At 44.0% G+C, this 20,700-nt stretch overlaps 1 protein-coding gene across 2 annotated transcripts in view; it reads right to left on the bottom strand.

Moving 5' to 3' along the window:
• Positions 1–20,700, bottom strand: part of LOC106579341 (SRC kinase signaling inhibitor 1) — a 58,524-nt gene that overhangs the window by 24,762 nt on the left and 13,062 nt on the right. The window contains exons 2-3 of one of the 2 annotated variants that reach the window (XM_082965825.1): positions 14,280–14,599; positions 5,366–5,392 (exon numbers count right to left, since the gene is read on the bottom strand). In XM_082965825.1, the coding sequence (XP_082821951.1) occupies positions 5,366–5,392; positions 14,280–14,576 (324 nt within the window). In that variant the 5' untranslated portion in view covers positions 14,577–14,599. Of the gene's footprint in view, positions 1–5,365; positions 5,393–13,211; positions 13,569–14,279; positions 14,600–20,700 lie in introns of those variants that run through there. The other variant, XM_082965826.1, reaches the window with a different exon arrangement.

Genomic DNA, 20,700 nt, shown 5'->3' with positions numbered 1-20,700 from the left:
TTCTTCACAATCCTACGTCTCTATCAATCACTGTACTGTATCTCTACTGCCCCAAGTCTCTATCAGAATGGAATTACATTAGTACATCTCTGCAGCTGCCTTGGACTTCTCTCTCTCTCAATTCAATTGAATTCAAGGGCTTTATTGGCATGGAAACATACGTTAACATGGCCAAAGCAAGTGAAATAAGTTCTCTCTCTCTCTCATGTACTGCTGTGTAGTTCTTTTGAGGGTCTGTTTGATCATCCTTCACCTGGCTATCTTACTGCTCCCCTAAGTCCTGTCTGTCCAACTACCACTACCTCATGATATCATTCCCTATTTCTCACCACCGATTGGCTGGCTTCCTCAAAGTGGATTCTCTCAGACCAATAAGTAGAATATGTAATGATTGATAAGGTAGCGTTGTATAGCTGTGCCCCGCGCCTGTCTCCACCCCTGAACCCCTTCCTCACTTCCGTCTCCGCCCCCCTGTGGATCTCGGGCAATTTCATGGGCATTGCTACCCTGCAGTCCTGGCATACCTTTCCAGGGAGCTCTGTAATTGGGGGACCTTTGACCTCAAGGATGTGTGTATGAGCACAGGATTGACCAGCATACTCTAATCATCTAATGTACAATAATAGTCAGTGTATCCCTTGTGGGAATACACAAGTGCTCCACTCGTGGACAATCCCCCTCAAGCTTGTTGTGTCCTTGTATCCAATCCTTGTGAGAGAGTTGTATACATGAAACCGATCCCACCTCATATAACCTCTGTCTAAGTACAATTATATAACGAAGCATTGGGAGAACTTTTCTAAGGATTTTAATTTTGCTTCTCCAGTTTAAAAGAAAGTCCTTAATAAGTCCTCATTAAATTATTATTAATTTATGCACCAAACATCCTCTCTCTGTCTTGGCAGATCATAGCGAAGTGTGTCGATAAGTGATTCTGGCAACGTGCCACAGCATACAGATGTAGGATCTTAATTTGAGCCTGTTTGCTACAGCAGGAAAATTATCCTGCAGCAACAGGAAATGTGAATTATTATGTGGATTATAATTAATGGACATTTTTGTAGAGGATTATATATTTTTTGTTTGGGCAAATCAAGACTGAAATGTAAAAGTGGAAATTACACATTTTAGAAGCCTTTTATGCACCAAACATCCTCTCTCTGTCTTGGCAGATCATAGCGAAGCATGATCAGCCGCGGGCTGATTTTTTCTTGAGCGGATGGTCGGGGGGCCGGAACATAATTACAAATAATGTGTAGACTGCAAATTGACCGCAAGAAGCACAAACAGATATAATGTTTGACTAAAACATAATAATTTCAAATCTTGCTTACATTTGTGTACGATCACATGTTTCTCTATATTATTTTCTCTAAATTAAAATCACTTGGAGCTGATTTCCTTGTGTTTTTACAGCCTCTTATGTCCAACAATAAAAAAATAATAATAATTGTAAAAAAAAAAAAAAATTGTTCAGAAAAATTGGGGGACCATATATAACCATACGCAGCCCTGCACTACACGTTTGCATTTTCTGCAGGTGGTCGCAAGGGGAACATGGCATCCTAAGCCTTTTAGGGCTGCAAAACACAGGCCATTCTCAGAGTCAGATCAGGGAATAGTGATTTTCCACCCAACACCATATCAACACGCAGACAGCCAAGGACAACAATAGCAGCTGTTCAAATGCTTTAGCTACTGAGCTAGCTAGCTGGGACCCCCAAGTGTCATGGTTAGTCCAGGGATTCCCTCTATTGTAAACAATGTTGTTGTTGTGTGTGTGTGTGTGTGTGTGTGTGTGTGTGTGTGTGTGTGTGTGTGTGTGTGTGTGTGTGTGTGTGTGTGTGTGTGTGTGTGTTGTGTGTGTGTGCGTGCATGCGTGCGTGCGTGTTTGCGTGCGTGTTTGCGTGCGTGCGTGCGTGTGTGCGTGTGTGTGTTTGTATGAAAATGTATGTACTAACTACTACTGTGAGCCACTCTGGATAAGAACGTCTGCTAAATGACAAAAATATATCACAGATATTCCCCACTTAGACATCGAGGGTTTCTGAAGCGCTACAATGTCTTGTCAAAATACTATATACTAACTATGCTGCTTCTACATTTCAGTCCTTTGGCAGTAACTCTTACCAGTGCATTCAACCAGGACACTGAACAACAGCATAGTGATTATAGCTTTGTTTTTTGTAGAATATACTATTTATGGTGCCATTGTCCTCTACAGTATATCGACAGTCTCTGTCACATACAGGTAACTGCCAAAATAAAGGAAACACTTGAGTAAATGAGGGACACAAAGTATAATGAAAGCAGGTGCTGCCACGTGTGTGTGGTTCCTGAGTTGATTAAGAAATTAAAACATCCCATTACACTTAGGGTCATTCCCAGTTTACCAGTATTTTGGCTCCCATGGCTAGAAGAAGAGGTCTCAGTGACTTTGAAAGAGGGAACTCAATGGAGCATAGGGGGTTTAAAGGGGGTGTATGTCTGTCACTAGATCTCAACCCAATTTAACACTTTTGGGAGATTGTGGTGCGGTGTGTGAGTCAGTGTTTTCAGAACACCAAATGATGAATTTCTCATGGAAGAAGGTTGTCACATCCCTCCAGACACTTGTATCATTGCCAAGGCACATTGAATCTGTTCCTGGCGACTCTGGCAGCTCGTGGTGGCCCAATGCCCTACTGGCACTTTATGTTGGTGCTTCCTTTATTTTAGCAGTTCTCTGTATGTCGCCTCTGTTCACCTCCTATCATGTGCAATAATCAATCAAGCACTCAACCTACCAATGAATCATCCAACATATCAATCAAAAAACATTCAAGCTGCACTTTTTTGCTACGCCACTTACAGAACACCTAACAATAGCCCCTGCATGAAATCTATTTTCTGTTGTGAGTAGCTCTGAATAAAAGGAGTCAAGCCCAAGGAATCCATGCACCGTAGGAGACTTGATGACTTCACCTGGATCGGATGAATGACTCATTGTACATGTGAATACGGCTAGCGCCTTTACATGGCTCTAAGGTTGCATTCCAAATGGCACCTTCGTAGTGCACTACTTTTGACCGGGGCCCATGGGACTCTGGTTACAAGTAGTGCACTATGTAAGGAATAGGGTGCCATTTGGAACACACTTCAACTATAGTATAGACTTTCTGGCCTGATTCAACAGTAAGGCGGGGAAGAGGAGACAATGGACTCTGATTACTTTCCCACTCCAGATAGACAGACAGACCGAGGCCTATGAGGGACAGACAATGGTATTAATGTTTGTATTAGTGGGGCTGGGATCTGCAAAAGGGAGGGAATTATACAGAAGAGGTCCTCGATTCCTGTTGTTGCCTAGCAGTCTTTGCAGTCAGAAAGAGAGAAGCGATAGCACTGCAAGCATATTAATCCATGGTATGGCCTCCCCACGGAGAGTAGTTTAAACAGACAGACAATCCCTCCGTTTTGTCGGAGGATCTGAGAGAATGTGAGAAGGAGGCGAGTCTTCAAAATGATTTTGTGATTTTGCTGGTGTGGATGTGTGTGTGTGTTTCTGTATGTGCATAGCTTGTGACTGTGTGAATATATTTACATTTACATCAACGACCTTCCGTGTAAATGTAGGCGTGTTTGTACGTTAATCTACAGTGTGCACGTGTGCATGCACGTGCACTTGTGAAGTGCTAGCAAGCCAATGAAACATCAAAAGAAACTAGCAAGGGGCCGTTACAGACACAGACATTGACACAAACACACGCACGCACAGCGAGCGAGCTAAGAGCACTGCTGAAGGGATTTCTCTTGCATCAGAATAGTGAGAACAGCAGCCTCCCTGAGAGGAAGGGAGGGCGAGCGATAAGCAATCCCGTTAGAACTGGGAGCCAACAGCGAACAGGAGATTCAATAAAGCCAGTGTGTATGTGACATTGAACGAGATAAGAGGGAAATGGACTGCTGGCATATGAGGAAACCACCAGTTATGTAATTAGTAGGGAGGTATTGTATGACATGCAAATTAGGAATGCAGGGATTGGAAATCCAAATAGGAAATATACATTTGTGACTAAATGATGAAATATTCTGTATATTTACCGTGGAAATGTAGTGGAGAGACTACTACACTAATGGAATGCCTCTGTGTGTAGAATGCTTCTGTCTAGATGCTACAAAGATACCTAACACTGCCATTCTACACTGTAGACTTCTGTTGGCCATCTATTCATTCTGAAAGCATTAACTCTTCCCTTGATGCAAATGTGGAAACTTGGGCTTCAAACACACTTCCATCCTTTGTTCCTTCCTCTGTTCTCCTCTCCTGCCTTATTCTTTGGTCAGCAACACACAACAGTCAGATCTCTGTCATAAAGAATTATTCATATGAAGAGTTGAATTCCAAAACGCTTTATATCCATTTTAATTTTGGGGGATAAATTAGCTTATATTGTTTAAAGAAATTATGAAAGAGATTGGTGTGTTTCAGAGATATAAGTAGCACTGCTAGGTTTTACACAGTCAAATGTGAAGAAATGTACAAATTCTACATTTGTGACATCAATGTTCAGAAAACAAAATTCCATAGAGTAATACGAGATCTGTATGTGAACATTTAGCAGATTGCCTTATCCAGAGTGACTTACAGTTAGTGCATTCATCTTAAGATAGCTAGGTGATACAAACACATATCACAGACAAATATAACGGACACAAACATTCCATTCCAGCTAAACAATGCATATATAGCATTTTGCAACAAACAAAAAAACATCTCAACTGAATCAGTAGCCCTTCCATTCTACATTCTCTGTATCAACTTTACATAGTGGCATTGCAGAATATGTGGGAACCAATATGTAGCGCCCACATGGGGGATGCACAGCAGCCATATTGAGCCAGAATGCTTATTTTGTCCACTGAGAGTACCTAAACCTTGCAGACAGAACTGTTCTACGGTCGTGGTGGTTCATAAACACGGGATGTAAACCACAACTGTTGCGAATCAGGCAAATTATTTACATGTTACAGATATTTTAAGTCTCCTTGGCCCAAATCCTAACCTGAGATCCAGGCAAAGTAGGTTTTCGCACAAATCTCCCATTGACATCAAGGCATAATTTAGGTGATGTCCAATTTCAGCACACAGATCTCAAATTGGGATTTGGCCCCACTATGAGGGACTCAAAATACAGCAACAGATGCATTCCTACACCAGTAACAAGTCTCAGAGGTGTGTGCCAACACTGCAACACTCACAATGAGGAGTAGAGAAGCACACAGATGCACACACAGACACTATGAATGTTTATCCCATTATAGACAAATCCACAGAGACAGAGACACATATTCACACTAAAACACAAACAGTCTTAGCACTGACCTTGAAGCTCCAGTAGTTTGGCTGTTGCTAGGGGGAGAAAGAGAGAGGGAAGAGGGAGAGAGAGAGAGAAAAGGATAGGGAGTTAGATATGTTCCCATCCCTTAAGCTGGACAACTGCCTTCTCCCTGACAACTGCTGCTAGTCAGAGAGAGAGATGGATGGAGAGACGTGTGGGGAATGGAGAAAAGGGGATGTGAGTGAGAAAGATCCATCAATCCGCTTCCAGTCAGATGTTTGTAAAATAATGCAGACGTGACGAATAAAGTTGGGAAGATTTGAATGTGTACTTTATCTGAGGAGAGAGATGGAGAGACAGAGAGAGAGAAGTTGAAGACTTTCTCAAGACAAAAAAAGGAGGGGTATAATACCATCATATTTCTCTCTCCGTCAGATCCAATCAGAAAGTGAGGGGCTAATTATTGTGATGATAGACCAGATTAACTTCCGATGTCCTTCAGTGCCATCATAATAGCCTTTTAATTGCTTGTAATTGCTTCCCAACAATGAATCAAATGTTTACAGACACTACATCCATACTAATGACAAACACACACCAGCTAGCTAGCAATCCAACTGAACAACTACCGTTCACACAATTAGCTGGCTCAAATTCAGGAGTGGATTAAAGCAATACACAGACACTGGATTAAAGAAGCTTGGCTTTTTAAGGGAATTTGGGCAGCCTCCAATGGAGAGGACAAAGTTCATTAAATCTATTAGGTTGTGTTAGCTATTGTGACTGTGTGTAGTGTCCTTGAGTCACAGTGACAATGGTAGGCTATAACCAAGACACTGTGACAAGATTATGTAAAACTTGTGCCAGGGGTGTCAAGTGCACAGTTCAATTTTGGTTCCATCTAAATTAGGGATGATACCTGACTATCTTATCACTAATCTAAACATTTACATATGAGTGATTTAACAGACGTTCTTATCCAGAGTGACTTACAGGAGAAATTAGGGTAAAGTGCCTTGCTCAAGGGCACATTGACAGATTTTTCACAAAATCGGCTCAGGGATTTTGGAACCAGTGACCTTTTGGCCCAATGTTCTTAACCCCTAGGCTACTTGACGCCTAAACAGCTTGGTCGATCTTGAATTGTGGTGGCATTTGGGCATGGCATTTTGGAGAAAATTAACAACATTTTCTATATTTTTGGGTACATCTTCCCATTCTAAATTAACTAATATTGCAGACTTGAAATCATTTTTACCATTATTATAACATTGTGACACAAGTAGGAGTAGTAACACCAATGACAGAAAGACCAATGAAAAATTGAAGGTATTATTGTTGAAAGAACATTTTATTTTAATAGCCTTCTTTGTTTTTATTGATCGATACAATATATGAAAAACTTTGTTTACTTTCTAGCTTTCAAAATAATAGGTAGATATCCCTAAATCCCCAAAACATCCTCGCTACTGGGATAACCCAATTTGCTTGCCCTAAGTACTTTAAACAATGCATAAACATAAAACAGGGTTTGCCAACTGGCAGCCCACTGGCTGAATTTGGTCCACGGGTGGTTTTATTTGCTCCCCCCCCCCAACAAAAAAATATATACAGTGCCCTTCGGAAAGTATTCAGACCCCTTGACTTTTTCCACATTGCGTTACGTTTCAGCCTTATTCGAAAATGGATTAAATAAAATAATTCCCTCATCAATCTACAAACAATACTCCATAATGACGAAGTGAAGAGGTTTTTAGATATTTTTGCAAATGTATTAAAAATGTAAAACAGAAATACCTTATTTACATAAGTATTCAGACCCTTTGCTATGAGACTCGAAATTAAGCTCAGGTGCATCCTGTTTCCATTGATCATCTTTGAGATGTTTCTACCACTTTATTGGAGTCCATCTGTGGTAAATTCAATTGATTGGACATAATTTGCAAAGGCACACACCTGTTTATACAAGGTTCCACAGTTGACAGTGCATGTCAGAGCAAAAAACCAAGCCATGAGGTCGAAGGGATTGTCCATAGAGCTCTGAGACAGGATTGTGTCGAGGTACAGATCTGGGGAGGGGTACCAAAACAGGGACTGAGAGACTAGTCAGGATCGAGGGAAAGATAACGGAGCAAAGTACAGAGAAATCCTTGATGAAAACCTGCTCCAGAGCACTCAGGACCTCAGACTGGCGCGAAGGTTCACCTTCCAACAGGACAACGACCCTAAGCACTCAGCCAAGACAGCGCAGGAGTGGCTTTAGGACAAGTCTCTGAATGTCCTTGAGTGGCCCAGCCAGAGCCTGGACATGAACCCGATCAAACATGTCTGGGGAGAATGTGCAGCAACGCTCCCCATCCAACCTGACAGAGCTTGAGAGGATCTGGAGAGAAGAATGGGAGAAACTTCCCAAATACAAGTGTGCCAAGCTTGTAGCGTCATACCCAAGAAGACTCGAGGCTGTAATCGCTGCCAAAGGTGCTTCAACTAAATACTGAGTGAAGGGTCTGAATACCTATGTAAATGTGATATTTCCATTTATTAATTTTTTTACATTTACAAAAATGTCTAAAAACCTGCTTTTGCTTTGTCATTATGCAGTATTGTATGCAGATGTATAAGGAAATAAAACAATTGAATACATTTTAGAATAAGGCTGTAATGTGAAAGAAGTAAAGAGGCCTGAACACTTTAGATATATTATCATTTTTTAAGTTTCATTGTTGGACATAAAAGACAATGAAAACACCAGGAAATCAGCTCCAAATGATTTTGATTTTGGAAATCTATTCCCAAGTATTCCCATGCATAATAGAGAGGCATATGATTGTATACAAATGTAAGCAAGGTGTGAAATGATTACGTTTTAGTCAAATATTATATCTGTTTGGGCTTCTTGCAGTCAATTTGCAGTCTACAAATTATTAGTAATTGTGTTCCGACCATCCGGTCAAGGAAGAAAATCAGCCCGCGGCTGAGTCTAGCTGATGATCCCTGCCATAAAGTGTTGCAGTATGAAGGACTTACATTATGTTTTGTGATTGATAACCATTTCAGGATAAACAAATGATGAATATCTATTTTCATTTTAAAGTGTTTTTCATGGTTGCTATGGCACGGGACGCAAATGCAAGAATGACCCAGCTACATTCAGATATATTATTCTATTCCATTAGCTCAGAGCTAGACCTTTTAACTCCCTCACTCTCAGTTCCTACCCGCTTTTGAGACAGAAGGTTCAGTCCTACCCTCTGTTAAGAAAGAACCTTCCATTCCTACCCTGGTTTGAAAGGAAATATTCAATGAGTTCCTACCCTCTGTTGAGAGAGTATGTGGAGGAGAGAAGCTGGATGAAGAAAGACAGAGCAGAGGCAGGAGAGGAAGAGAACAGAGGCCTGTGGGCTCCTGTGACCCAGATACAGAGAGCTTTGTGCGTCCTGCAGGCTGCTGTCCGAGTCAGCGCTAGTGATCATGTGTCTGCCTGCATGGCCATATTACCACCAATCAGACCCCATGCAATATCAGCACCAATCAGACCCAATGACATATTACCACCAATCAGACCCCATGACATATTACCACCAATCAGACCCCATGACATATTACCTCCAATCAGATCCCATTTTACTGGCCAGGCCTCTACACAGTCACAAGACTGTAATTGATCACTATAACTAGGACTTGACTACTGATACTATGGTTGGTTGGTTGGTTGGCCCTGTCCGGGGGTATAGTCGGACGGGGCCACAGTGTCTCCCGACCCCTCCTGTCTCAGTGTACAGTAATTATGCTACAATAGTTTATGTGTCGGGGGGCTAGGGTCAGTCTGTTATATCTGGAGTATTTCTCCTGTCTTATTCGGTGTCCTGTGTGAATTTAAGTATGCTCCCTCTAATTCCTCCTCTCTCTCTCTCTCTCTCTTACTCTTCTTTCTGAGGACCTGAGCCCTAGGACCATGCCTCAGGACTACCTGGCCTGATGACTCCTTGCTGTCCCCAGTCCACCTGGTCATGCTGCTGCTCCAGTTTCAACTGTTCTGCCTGCGGCTATGGAGACCTGACATGTTCACCGGATGTGCTACCTTGTCCCGGACCTGCTGTTTTCGACTCCCTCTCTCTATCACACCTGCTGTCTCTAACTCTGAATGATCGACGATGAAAGCCAACTGACATTTACTCCTGGAGGTGCTGACCTGTTGCACCCTCTACAACCACTGTGATAATTATTAGTTGACCCTGCTGGTCATCTATGAACGTTTGAACACCTTGGCCATGTACTGTTATAATCTCCACCCGGCACAGCCAGAAGAGGACTGGCCACCCCTCAGAGCCTGGTTCCTCTCTAGGTTCTTCCTAGGTTCCTGCCTTTCTAGGGAGTTTTTCCTAGCCATTTATTGCTGTTAGCCTATACCTACAGTGTGTAAAGTACATCAGTGTCTATGAACATCATATGGGTATAATCAAATGTGTTAACTTTAACTTTAAATTGAAATATGAAGTTGAGAATGGTTGCACATATTATTTGTATTAAATGTCATGTATGTCTTCTACTGTCTATATCAACCCTAATAGAATCTTGAAGCAGATATACACTATCTTGTACACCCCTAATCCTATGATGAATACCAAATCAACCCCTACTCCCTAGGCAAGGTTGAGGCTTGCTTAAATATATTCAGTTATTTAAGATACAAAGAAATGCCTAGGAGAAGTTGCTAGGGTCGGATTTGGAATTCAGAAAACGTGCCTATGTCAACTCAACATATTGGTATTTATTAGGATCCTCATTAGCAGCTGCAAAAGCATCAGCTACTCTTCCAGGGATCCACATGAAACATGACATAATACATAGTACAGCACATTATTAGTCAAGGACTGAAATACATACATTTAAAACGTCACACATAGCCTACATATCAGTACATACTGTACACACAATATCTAGATCTAATACCGTACCAGTCAAAACTTTGGATACAGCTACTCATTCAAGGGTTTTTCTTTATTTTTACTATTTTCTACATTGTAGAATAATAGTGAAGAAATCAAAACTATGAAATAACACAATAACACAAAAAAAGTGTTAAACAAAAAGTGTCAAAGTAGGTAGCCTTTAACTTGACAGCTTTGCACACTCTTGGCATTCTCTCAACCAGCTTCATGAGGTAGTCATCTGGAATGCATTGAGACTGTGCCTTGATGAAAGTTCATTTGTGCAATTTCTGTCCTTCTTAATGCGTTTGAGCCAATCAGCTGTGTAGTGACAAGGTGGGGGGGGGGGGGGGGGGGTATACAGAAGATAGCCCTATTTGGTAGAAGACCAAGTCCATATTATGGCAAGAACAACTCAAAAAAGCAAAGACAAACAACAGTCCATCATTACTTTAAGACATGAAGGTCAGTCAATACGCACATTTCAAGACCTTTGAAAGTTTCTTCAAGTGCAGTCGCAAAAACCATCAAGCGCTATGATGAAGCTGGCTCTCATGAGGACCGCCACAGGAAAGGAAGACTCAGAGTTATCTCTGCTGCAGAGGTTAAGTTCATTAGAGTTACCATCCTCAGAAATTGCAGCCCAAATAAATAGTTCACAGAGTTCAAGTAACAGACACATCTCAACATCAACTGTTCAGAGGAGACTGTGTGAATCAGGCCTTCATGGTGAAATTGCTGCAAAGAAACCACTACTAAAGGACACCAATAGTAAGAAGAGACTTGCTTGGGCCAAGAAACACGAGCAATGGACATTAGACCAGTGGAAATCTGTCCTTTGGTCTGATGAGTCTAAATTTGAGATTTTTGGTTCCAACCGCCGTGTCTTTGTGAGACGCAGAGTAGGTGAATGGAGGATCTCTGCATATGTGGTTCCCACCGTGAAGCACGGAGGAGGAGGTGTGATGGTGTGGGGGTGCTTTGCTGGTGACACTGTCAGTGATTTATTTAGAATTCATGGCACACTTAAACAGCACGGCTACCACAGCATTCTGCAGCGATACGCCATCCCACCTGGTTTGCGCTTAGTGGGACTATCATTTGTTTTTCAACAGGACAATGACCCAACACACCTCCAGGCTGTGTAAGGGCTATTTCACCAAGAAGGAGAGTGATGGAGTGCTGCATCAGATGACCTGGCCTCCACAATCACCCAACGTCAACCCAATTGAGATGGCTTGGGATGAGTTGCACCACAGAGTGAAGGAAAAGCAGCCAACAAGTGCTCAGCATATGTGGGAACTCCTACAAGACTGTTGGAAAAGCATTCCAGGTGAAGCTGGTTGAGAGAATGCCAAGAGTGTGCAAAGCTGTCATCAAGGCAAAGGGTGGCTACTTTGAAGAATCTAAAATATATGTAACGACGTGCGCTGAGAGTCGGGAAGCAAGTTCACGGAGGGAGTGTTTTCATAAATAAATGGAACATAATACAAAACAGGAATGTGTTATTTCATAGTTGTGATGTCTTCACTATTATTCTACAATGTAGAAAATAGTAAAAAAAAAAAAAAAACCTTGAACCCCTGTAGGTGTGTCCAAACTTTTGACTGGTACTGTACATAGCGCAGTTGAAATGACAATACAAGATATATAAAATGGCTGTCTCTTCACAGTCCCCTTTGTGCAGTAAGGTGTTCTTTTATCTGTTTTTTTAACTGGTTTTATTCCTAGCTTGAATTACCCCGGGTGGTATTTAATATAGTGTGTTTCCCAGCCTCTGTTCTGTTCTGCACCTGGGGACTGTGAAGAGACCTCTGGTTGCATGTCTTGTGTTGTACCAATGAGTGTCCGAACTGTGTGCCAACTGCTTGAATATAAAGGTCGGTACCATCAACACATCAATACCTCGCACAAAGAGCAATAGTGATGCAGTCAATCTCTCCTCAAATTTGAGCCAGGAGAGACTGACATGCATGTCCTAGCACCTACCTCTACACATCCATTTTGTACTCGCATAACTCCACCCACTAACATACCAGTAGACTTATGCATATGCATATGCATTAAACACATTTTCCCACGTCCCCCCCGCTCTCTATTCATGTATTCATCCACCTTTCCCTCTTCATTCCGCTTACTTCTGTTTCCCCTGCCCACCTCTCCTCCAATGTGCACTAACAAGAGGGCGTTTCAGAACATAAAATCTTCCCCACACAAAATAAATCGTCCCCCTATGCACCATGAAGGAATTCAATGCCCTGCCATATATCTCAATTACACAAGCTGAAAATCCCACGATAGACCTATATGTACAGAGAGAGGGAGAGAGAGAGAGAGCGAGAGAGAGAGAGAGAGAGAGAGAGAGAGGGGAGCAACGGATGCCTGACCTGCATGCCAAGTAGTCATCCCTGTACCCACCCTCTCTCTCTCTCTCTCTCACACACACACACACACACACACACACACACACACACACACACACACACACACACACACACACTCACAAGCCCCCTCCTGTTCTTTCAGACACTGCGGCACCACAACCACACCTGGCCAACACCTGCACACTGGTAAAACCTGGCATGAGCCAGCCCAGACACACAGATCATACACACACACACACTCACGCACCCCTCCTCTTATGACTGCAGAAAGGAGGGAGTAGAGGAGAGGCATACCTATTGCATCTTGTCTTACCTGCACTGGTCTCAGCTACACACTCACACACACTCACACAAACGAGCACACACTGGCTGGTCATAGTCACATGCACACACAGTCAGATACAGAAACAGATCTCTTCCCTACATGCATACATCACTCTCTTTCTCGCTCTCCCTTTCTCCTCTCTCTCTGCCCCACATGCAGCGGCAGAAACACATCTATTCCACAGTAACACCAGAACACACAGGATTCTGCACGTCTCCATTGATTAATGAATGAAAGGGAGAACTGGTACCGTTGCTGCTACTCAACGAGCCTGCTGCTGCCGCTGGCTGACTGGTGGTGGTGTGCTGGTTCACATGATGCTCCACATGCCTCCCTCCCCTTCCTCCTCCCCCCTCTCCATTTTCTGACTGCGGCGGCTCTGTCCTCTCGCTCTCCCGCGAGCCCAGAGGAATCAGTAAATCCCAGGCGGTGTTGGTCTGGATATCTGAAGTAGAACCAGTGGAACTTCCTCTCTCTCTCACTCTCTGTCCCTATACCATTACAGTCCAATCGCAGTTTCAGTCATTCTCTCACTCCTCATCTCTCCCTCTTTGTTTCTCTCTCTCGCTGCTGCTACTGCTGCCATCCGCCCTCTCCACTCTCTCTCTTTGCCTAGGCATTGCCAGCCATATGATATCATTGACTGCCTTATAAGGGAATGGGGGGGGGGGGGGGGGGCAGTGCGGGGGTTACCGTGGCAACCGTGGACTCCACCTGTTTCTCCCTCTATCTGCCCCTCCGTCTCTCCCTCTTTTTCTCTCTTTCGCACACTTGTGTGCAGAAATAGATGGCTGCGCCAGGGTAAATACACAGAGCAAATAAAAGCAAAAGGGAGGAAACAGAGGTGGGGATGGAGTGATACTTGGCCGATGGAGGAGCGAGTGCAGAGAGACGGGAGTCTATGATGAATGGTGGTATTCACAGGCAGGTGATTGGGGTAGAGGGACGGAGGGATCAGGATAGAGGGATGGGGTAGGGGAGAATCAACAGTCTACACAGCAAAGTCATGGTGCTTTACATCTCTAACAGCTTTGGCATGCAGGCATTGACTGCAAAGCATGTGGTGGATGAGAGGAAAAAGAAAGAGATAGAGAGGGGGATTTGATGGGTGGAAGAGGTCAACCTTTCATGTATGGATCAATGGGTCTATTTCCTTCCTATATCAAATCTCTGTTTCCATCTTCCTCTAACACCTTCTGATAACTATCAGCCAACGATGTCATGATAAACTGATTAATTGACCTGTAGCCTGGATACTCCTGTGGTTCTCAACTGTTTTTGTACCAGGGATGGGTAATTGAGGGTATTAAGATGTTACCTGCTGTTGGCGGCCACAGTTAGGTGATCTCTGGCCCTGAGACATACAGGGGCTGGCCGGGTACTTCTGATTTTTCTGGAGGTCCATAAAGGCTTCGTGCTGGCGCTTTATGTCAGCCTTGTGAAGGTTCGTAAGGGCCTCCAGGCTCTTGGCAGCGATGGCGTTGTGGCGTTGGCGGTTCCCAGAGGTTGGCACCAGCCCCCCGTTGTTGTTGTTGTTGTGAGGGAAACGGCGCGTGCCGCCGTGGCCCAGGGTGTGGTACTCACGCGGGAACTCTGCATCCCCAGAGGAGATCATGTGACCCTTTCTTCTCTCCCGACCTGGAGGGGTCAAAGATGAGGGAACGTGGGGTCAGGGGTCAAGCAGAGAGAAGAAGGGAAAGATAAGAAAATGTGCTGTGGAGGTTATACGGGGGAATGAATAAAAAATGCTAGATCTCAGACTTTAATATTAGATTTCCCTAAAGTTAAATAGCATCCTGACAATATTGATGTATGTTACAGTATGTTCATGGGAGGTGATGGTGGAGATGGTGAAACGGGAATATCTTATTACTATGACCTGAGTACTATGACCTGAGTACATGATCCTGTTCTATATAATGACAATCCAGAGTCAAGTAAGTCTCACTCTCCTTAAGGTACGCGCACACACACACACACACACACACACACACACACACACACACACACACACACACACACACACACACACACACACACACACACACACACACACACACACACACACACACACACACACACACACACACACACACACACACACACACAAAGACACACACATAACCTCATCCCTCCACACACACACACACACACACACATCAATTTATATCCATGGCCTCAAACAGCTGCAGCATTTGTAAGATCCCACAACAGTCAAGGCGACACTACTGTCACAGGGTGAAGTCCCAAATCTTGGAGATGACAGCACTCATGAATGTCAGGACCATTCTGTGTCCGAATCCATGATTGGATGTGAGCTGTTCCTCCTTTAGGGAGTATGTCATAGCACAAGCTTGTGGCCATGGAGATAAATTGACCAAGGACTGACACTAAAGGAGCTAAATGAGCTCCCTAGGAAAAACCCAGCGAATGCCCCTTTTCAGAAAGTCAATAGTGACTAGATCTGCTGGCTAGGCATTACCAGACTGTAGCAAACTGTTTTTCTGGGGTCGTCTGAGAATGGAATGGGCAGATCATGAGAGAGAAAGAGAGAGAGAGAGAGAGAGAGAGAGAGAGAGAGAGAGAGAGAGAGAGAGAGAGAGAGAGAGAGAGAGAGAGAGAAGAGCCTGTGTATCACGTTTCAGGGAAGACCCAGATGCAGGCAGGCAGTGTCGAAATAACAAAAGTATATTACTAGAACAGGGGGTAGGCAAAACGACAGGTCAAGGGCAGGCAGAGGTCAATAATCCAGGGGGGTGTGACAAGGTACAGAACGGCAGGCAGGCTCAGGGTCAGGGCAGGCAGGCTCAGGGTCAGGGCAGGCAGGCAGGCTCAGGGTCAGGGCAGGCAGAATGGTCAGTAGTCCAGGGGGGTGGGACAAGGTACAGAACGGCAGGCAGGCTCAGGGTCAGGCTCAGGGTCAGGGCATGCAGAATGGTCAAAACCGGGAAAACTAGAAAACAGGAACTTTGGAAAAGACAGGAGCAAGGGGAACAACGCTGGTAGGCCTGACGAACAAAACCAACTGGCAACAGACAAACAGAGTTCACAAGTGTGACAGATCAGGATGAACTAAGATGGGAGCATTGGTGAAATGGTGTTTGAGGTCCCGGAACGCCCGGTCAGCAGCTGGGGACCATGTGAACGGAATCTTGGGAGAGGTGAGTGCAGACAGGGGGGAAGCCAGGGTGCTGTAACTCCGGATAAAGCGGCGATAAAAGTTGGCGAAAGGGTGAGGTCAAAAGAGACAAGGAGGGGAAAGAGAGAGTTGGAAAGAAATGAATCGAAGGCAAACGTCGGGAGGTTGAAGTCGCCAAGTACAGTCCAACGGCAAACTAATAAATAAAGGAGAGAATGGTCAGCATCATATACGATAGTGAACCATAACCGTGCAAGCATCAATGCAATATTTAAAAATGCTCTATAAAGGTCCATACATTACGCCTAATGCAACATCAGCCATTGACCATTCACTGTTACACTCCTCTCTGTTTCCGTAAGTAGGTCTTACAGAAGTTAAACAGCTGATGGTATTGAATCCATACAGTCAATCACGTCTTATGGCTGCACTGATAGAGGGATCCATATTGATTTTCTGCAGTTTAGGCCCATTACTTAGTTTGTAGATGGGCAGCTCTATGTGTGATTATCTCGAGGTTAGAAAGCCACAGCCAGACAGTTGTTAAAGCTCTCCGACCGACACAGATGTTCTCAGGGTAATACAGTCACTGTTACTGCATTGTCTGGGCTGAATTAGTGCCCTGCACCCAGTTTAAAGGGATAGTTCACTTAAAAACGCTATTTTAGTATTTTGTTCATTAATCCACAAATCCCCCAAAATCGTACATGTCAGAGGTCATATTTTCCAGATGGAGCTCTTTCAGTACAGAACAGAAACGGTGATAATGCGTTCCACAGGGTTTGATATCACTTGGTTTCAGAGTAGGGGAGGGATGCAGGGATTCCATGATGCAGCCATGACAGCAGAGATCTGTTAGAGGAGACAGGGAAAATCTGTCGGGGGCTGAAGGTTTTATAATGGAACATTTATGAAGCCAAAGGCATGTTTACACATTGATTGGACAATATAGTACGTTCTATTCTAAAGTGATGACATCATGTAAATAGATGACGTATCACTTGAATTTTATATTCAAATGATATCACTATAACAATGACATTTTCAATGAAACCAGTTGAATCCATCTATACACAAGGAACCCTGTATCTCCCAATGCTTTTCTACCCTGGCAGTATAACTCACAGCAGTCGGATTCTTAATGACCTGTCACCTCTAACACAGGTCCCATTATTAGAAACGTTATGGGAGAGTTAATTACACTATTAATGCTGGTGACGAACATCCTTTTAATTTTTCCTATTCACACTGCAGAGTCTTTTATGTAAACTTTGTCACTGTAGGAGGAGGCCATTTCTCACCCTCATTCCTCCCTCACTCCTCTTTTGCGAGGCGGCCGAGGATTCATCACCGGAGCTAGCGTTCATTAGAGTTAAAGCGGAACTTAAAACCCTGTGAGTGATAGACATTGCCCGGCGGTGTTGTATTTCAGCCAAACAGGAGCATGGACACATTGGCCAAACATTTCTCATTATGGGGCGAACACAACAACCTCGGACGCCGCTGACACGGGGGTGTGACAGAGGCCATTTTTTTATTTTTATGATTTCATCACTCTGACTCCTGATTATTTCTGCTCAGCTCTGGGAATGGCAAGTTCATGCTCTAGCCAAGTCCTACTAAAATGATTTCCTAGCTTCTTCCCTCCTTAACTTCATCCCTTATTTCCTTCCTTTCCTCCTGTCCACCTTCCTCCCTATCCTTCCAAACTTCCTTCCTTTACTCCCTCTCTCAGTCGGTCACTGATGTCAGTCATATTACTTTCACAACTTGATTGCCATCACCAATTTCTGACACTATCCACTCAAAAATGGCCTTACTGAACCATGGACACGCTGGCCTGGTCCCAGATCTGTCTGCGCTGTCTTGTCAACTCCTACAGTATGATCATTGTCATCCCAAACATTTGCAAGACAGCACAAACAGATCTTGGACCGGGCTAAGGAAACACTGCTTCCTTTCACCCAACAGTGAGCTCTTCTCATCCGGTTTGTGAAGAGCTTGGCTACTGGCCGATGGAAGAGCATGAGAGACAGCTCTGTTTAGCATCGGAACACAAAGTGACTTGAACTCTACTGTCTCCAGTGGTTAATTCTAGTCAATGGGAATGAAGGGTTTGACATGCTAACCATTAGATGATAAATGTTTTGGGTGCTGGGATATTGCACAGGATATTGAAATAAATCTGTCATCAATTGCAGACAGTCATGTTTGTGTGCATGTATAATTCAGCATAATGAACATGACAAAATATTGAAATATATTGGTGCTCTAAGATAAATCTATTATTTGAGTGTGTCCCTGTGCTCCAAGCAGGGGGAATTGGTTCTGCCAGAGATAAACATCTCACCATGAAAACCCAATGTCCCCCACACACACATACACGTGCGCACGTCAAACGCATGCACACACAGATATATGCCCGCACACACACACACACACACACACACACACACACACACACACACACACACACACACACACACACACACACACACACACACACACACACACACACACACACACACACACACACACACACACACACACACACAAACACACAACTGATTCTCATTACTGTGCTCTCTCCTCCTCTCTATTCCTTCTCTCCACACAATCTCTTACCACCCAGCTCCCGACCATTCCACCCAATCGTCTTCTCTCACACGCTAAGCCACCATCCACTCACTACACTATCAAGACACATCTCAATACAACCTTTCCATATGAATTGAATTCCCTTATCATACATCTTCCAATGGCCTCTGGCCCAAACGGTACATTCATAGCGTATATACCGCTTTCTTGGCTAAATACCCCACCCATATCTCACAGTACAGTACCACAGTTTACCACGGTCCATCAGCTGACAGACAGCCTGTCACAGAGCTAAGCACATGACACCATGGAATTAAAGTCAAGAACAGCTTGTTCCCTCCACCAGTGAAGTCCCAATGGGAGGGCCTGACGCATTAGTTGTGACAGTACTTGCATGTCAGAGGAAAGTGTACATCGTAACACAGAAAACACAGTTAACAGTCGAGATAGAGATGAAATGTTGAAATGGTAATTACGTAATAATGCCCTTAATAATGACCATTTTGTATCGAAGGATTCATTCCATTGGATATTGTATGGAGCTCAATTCAGTTTATGGTTTATGGTTCAGTTTATACCTTGGAATATGTTTTTTAAATATTTTGGGGTATACATTAGCACATGCCTACTATGACAGCTGGTGCCTGTAACTTTTTGACAATACACACTATGCATAGCATGACCACAGTCATATGTTATTGCTAATGTTGTCCCTGGCCAGGATCTATGCTTGGAGCTGAGAAGACGTTCTCTCCCTCTGGGTTCAGACATTGACTGAATGCCAGGGCTGGATGAGTCAGAGTCCATGATCTAAAAGTGCAGACTAATCAGTGACCAAGACCGGGCTTGGGATTCAGCCAGGGAGCTCCATGTTAGTGACCAAGACCGGGCTTGGGATTCAGCCAGGGAGCTCCATGTTAGTGACCAAGACCGGGCTTGGGATTCAGCCAGGCAGCTCCATGTTAGTGACCAAGACCGGGCTTGGGATTCAGCCAGGCAGCTCCATGTTAGTGACCAAGACCGGGCTTGGGATTCAGCCAGGCAGCTCCATGTTAGTGACCAAGACCGGGCTTGGGATTCAGCCAGGCAGCTCCATGTTAGTGACCAAGACCGGGCTTGGGATTCAGCCAGGCAGCTCCATGTTAGTGACCAAGACCGGGCTTGGGATTCAGCCAGGCAGCTCCATGTTAGTGACCAAGACCGGGCTTGGGATTCAGCCAGGCAGCTCCATGAATGAGAGGCAACTAAGCGTCATTAGGGTGGAGCGCAATGTCATGAATATAGGGTTTACTATAGGTTGGAGAGCATAGCGAGGGCACAATAACACACACATGAGGAGTAGGTGTGATGAAAGAGGCTGATGAGAGGGGCCTCCTTAGGGTATATAGTACCTTATGGTTCACACATAACATAGTGTCTATACCAGGGTTCCCCAACTGGCGTGTGGTTTTATTTGGGCCCCAAATTTTCTGAGCATTTTTGGGGGTTTGACATAATACACTAAAAACACAAGGAAATCAGCTCCAAGTGATTTTAAGTTAAGAAATCTGTTCCCAAGTACTACCACGCATAATAGAAAGAAACGTGATCGTATACAAATGTTAGCAAGGTTTGAAATGATTCTGTTTTAGTCAAACATTATATCTGTTTGGGCTTCTTGAGGTCAATTTGCCGTCAACAAACAGTTGATGATCCCTGGTCTATTCTGTATCCTTGGCGTTAGGAGGGTGCATTCTTTCGGAGCAGATGGGCTATTTAATTACCGGCCCCGCAGGGCTGAAGGATTACTGGCAGTTGATTGATCAACTGAATGTATTGATTAGCTACAAAATTCACTCATGTATTGATTAGATTGGAAAGTGACCAGAGGTGTTTCAGTCATGTAGGACCCTGATGGAATAGCCCTGTTTTGAAGTCATACGACACTACGATCAGTACACTACACTATGCCAACTAAGGGAAACATTTTCTGTGGATAGCATATGTACTGTAAAGCTCACCG

Source organism: Salmo salar, chromosome 19, assembly GCF_965601325.2.
Source record: "Salmo salar chromosome 19, fSalSal1, whole genome shotgun sequence".
NCBI lineage: Eukaryota > Metazoa > Chordata > Actinopteri > Salmoniformes > Salmonidae > Salmo > Salmo salar.
The sequence above is the reverse complement of the archived record's forward strand: the minus strand, read 5'-3'. Positions and strand labels throughout refer to the sequence as shown.